Consider the following 3,816-nt stretch of genomic DNA (forward strand, 5'->3'; position numbering starts at 1 on the left):
AAAAAAAAAAAACACACATAGCAAACAGAAGTGATGATAAATTGTGTTAACTCTGAAATTGTCACATTACGTTTCTTTTATAAAAGAATCCTAGCCAAATTAAAAAGAAAAAAGAATTCCAGCTAACATCTAATCTTGTTATCCATCCTAGAGCTATATATTCTATTCTAGTAAATTGCTTGATTAGTACCTTTTTTCTTGTGCCTGAAGTGGTCTGACAGCAGAAACCCTTCCCCTAGACAATTTGCCGCCTTGGTACACATCCTGTTTTGTTTTTTAATTGCCAGAGGGCACATGCACTCACCAGAGAAAGACAGAGTTGGAGAGGGAGAAAGCACCCACCAGAGAGGCCTGGTCATGCTACAGTCCCTTCTCCATTTTGGGCATTGTGTAGTGGTTTTGTTTGATTTGTTATGGGCCACATATGCTTGCTGGAGAGAGCGAAAGAGAGAGAGAGAGAATAAGAATAAGAACAAGAACACATTCCTGGGGTGGGGATGACCGTGCCACAATCCCTTCTTCATTCTCATCTTGGGATTTTGGGGACACATGCTGGCATGTTTATAAGCTGCAAGGTCCAAGAGTCACATCACAAAGTTGACTACTTGGGATCCAGCTGCCTTAACCACTATGCCAATAGTAGCTGGCATGCATGGTTTATCAAGCTGCTAGGACTGGGATTCAAACTGCGGTCAGCCACGTGGAATCTGGCACCTTTAACCATTCGGTCTTCCAGCTGGCCTGCATATGCTTTTTCTATATTAAAGTAGCATGAATTCTTGGTCAGTGATTACTTACTACTTTTATTATTTATTTTTCTGCCAGGTCATGCTTGTGACCATTTGAATTAATATAATTTAGAGATAAACTTGCAGGCAACTCTCAGTGCTGATTTTATTCAAAAGCCGTATGTAAGTGTCCTAGCACAGAGACTGTTATGTAACCCTTATCTCAACCTTGAATTAAGGTTGCTACCCAATATCTAGTCAGTGTTTAAAAAAAAGACAAGAATACTCAGTCTTTCAACAAAGCCTGCAGTGGGCTGGCTCTGTAGTCTAGAGGTTTAGGGGACCAGATCCCATATGTCTGACCACAGTCAGAATCCTGGTCCTGGTGGCTTGGAAAACACACTGGTTATATGTGCAAGTGTGCCCCAGATCTCAACAGGATGGAGAAATGAAGAAGTATGACCATGTCCCATTAGGGGTTGCTTTCTCCCTCTTCCTTTTCCTGTCTTTGGCATGCACCCTGTGGCACATGCACCCTGTGGTAATTTTAAAACAAAACTATGTAGTGTATAAGATATCACTGAGCCAATAGCTCCAAAAAGAGCAAATTTTGTTTTGTTTTAGTTTTTCTATAGGGTACATGCACTCACTGGAGAGAGACACACACACAAAGGGAGAAAGCACTCTCAAGGGGGAATGACCATGTCACAATCCCTTCTCCCCACTCTTCTCAGGATCTTGGGTATGCTCATGCACCGGCATGATTTTCAAGCTGCCTTCAAGCTCCCAGGTCCGGAACCCCCAGTAGAGGCCATGTGGATCAAGCTACCTTCACCTTCATACCACCTGGCATAGCGGTTATGTCACTGGACTCCCACAGGGCTGACTGCAGTTCAAGTCTTGGACCCAGTGGTTTGAAAATCACGCTATGCCCAAGATCCCAGGAGGAGAATGGAGGAGAAGGGGTTATGGAGGTTATTCACCCTGGGGAGTGATTTCTCACTTTACCTCTCACTGTGTCTGTATGTCTCTCTGGTGAGTGCATGTGCCCTAAGGCAAAAACTTCTTTAAAAATAAAAAAAAAAAACCAAACAAGAATCAAATTAAATTTAATTTTTTATTATTTTAATATGACCAGAAAGAGACAGAGAAAGCAAATAGCCAGGTACAGGACTTGAACTGCAATTGGCCATGTGGGAGTCCAGCACCTTAACCACCATGCCACCTGCTGGGCCCCTACTGGTAACTTTTAGTTGCCATCTCAGATTCCTCCCATTGGGCTTTGCACATAGTTCAGTGTGGTGAATGAATGGGTGAAAGGGACACAAGACACATCATGGACTCAGTCAGGTGTTGAATAAATCATTTCTTATTTGTTTTACAGGCACTGGAGGAAGAACCATGGCCAAGGCTGAACTCTAAGGACCACATACCTGCCCTTGTTCGTAGTAATGCCTTCTCAGAGAATTTTTTAGAGATCCCAGCTGAAATAGCTCGAGGGAGTATCCAGGCTGTAGTCATGCCCTCAAAAGATCCAGAGCCACTTGAAGAAAATTGCACTAAAGCCCTGACTTTAAGGTTGCAGGATTCTTTGACTAATAGCCTGTCAGTTGGCCTTGTGCCTACTAATTCAGCAAACACCATCGTGGACCAAAAAAATGTAAAGATGTCAACTCCTGGTCAAATGAAAGCCCAAGAAGTTGAAAGAACCCCTCCAGCAAACTTTAAAAGGACATTAGAAGAATCTAACTCTGGCCCCCTTATGAAGAAGCATAGACGAAATGGCTTAAGTCGAAGCGGTGGTGCTCAGCCTGCAAGCCTCCCCACAACCACTCAGCGAAAGAACTCTGTTAAACTGACCATGCGACGCAGACTTAGGGGCCAGAAGAAAATTGGAAATCCTTTACTACATCAGCACAGGAAAACTGTTTGTGTTTGCTGAAATGTATCTGGGCAAAGTTAGGATAAAAGTGAGCTTTTTAAATTTGGTGCCGAAATCGAACTTTTTTAAAGGGGTAAAATAAAAAGAGTATATACAGTTTGACTTTTTGGAATTCAGCAATTTTATCCTGGCCTTGTACTTGCTTGTATTATAAATGTGAATTTTGTAGATGTTAGGGTATAAGTTGCCGTAAAATGTGCGTGAATTTGTATCCTTCACACAAAAATCAGTCTCTTACTCTGATACACAGTAATTGTGGCAATAGGGCTAAATATTTAAAACAAAAATCAAAATATCTATTACATTTTAGAAATACATTTAAACTTTTTAAAATGCTTATTAAAAATTTGTATAAGCCACTTGTGATGGAAACTACACAATTTTTTAAAGTAAATTATTAAGCAGACTGGAAAAGTGATGTATTTTCATAGTGACTTGTGATCCACTTACTGTTTCTTAGAGACTACTAGTGTCTTTTAAAGATTATTTTATTTCTAATTTCATAATTCAGAGCTAATTTTTTCATAGAAGTGTTGAGCCATGCTAATGTAGCTGGACTTTAGTCTTCTTATCTCACTTGAAATACTATGCATTATCTTTGATTATAGTAGCATTTTCTAAAACAGTAATCACCAGATATACTCAGACTCTTTGGCATAGAGGTGTTTTTGCCTAAAACAATGCCCTTCGCAGTCATCCCAGACCAATGGCATCATGAGGTCTTAAAGTAGTTACCCTCTTCTAGTGTTTGCTTAAAATATGTGAAGTTTTTCTTGCTATTTCAATAACACATGGTGCTGCTAATCCCCAACATTTCTTAAATTATTTTATATCAGACAGTTTCATTGATCATATGAGCATACGTTTGTTCATCTAATAAATCAGTGAACCATTCTAATGTTGCTGAATGTTTTAAATAATTATTTAATTTTATTTAATATTATTATTTCTTTAATGTGCTATAGGGCATGTGTACTCACCAGAGAGAGAGAGGGGGAAAGTCAAAAAGCTACCATCGGGTCTAGGACTTAAACTGCTGTTGACCATGTGGTAATTCAGTGCCTTCACCACCACGCCACCTGCTGGCCCTCTTTTTTTTTTTTAATGGTGCATATTAGCTTTATGTTGTGCCATGATCATGCTTTA

The 3,816-nt window shown here is 40.0% G+C and overlaps 1 protein-coding gene across 1 annotated transcript in view; it reads left to right on the plus strand.

Moving 5' to 3' along the window:
- PPM1D (protein phosphatase, Mg2+/Mn2+ dependent 1D) overlaps positions 1–3,568 on the plus strand; it is a gene marked incomplete at its 5' end in the record, with an annotated part of 65,731 nt that extends 62,163 nt beyond the window's left edge. Inside the window, 1 exon segment of the mRNA XM_014590132.2 lies at positions 2,113–3,568. Coding sequence (XP_014445618.1) covers positions 2,113–2,670 — 558 coding nt within the window.
- Between the last annotated feature and the right edge of the window lie 248 nt (positions 3,569–3,816).

This window comes from Tupaia chinensis, unplaced genomic scaffold, assembly GCF_000334495.1.
Source record: "Tupaia chinensis unplaced genomic scaffold, TupChi_1.0 Scaffold000407_4, whole genome shotgun sequence".
NCBI classification, from domain to species: domain Eukaryota; kingdom Metazoa; phylum Chordata; class Mammalia; order Scandentia; family Tupaiidae; genus Tupaia; species Tupaia belangeri.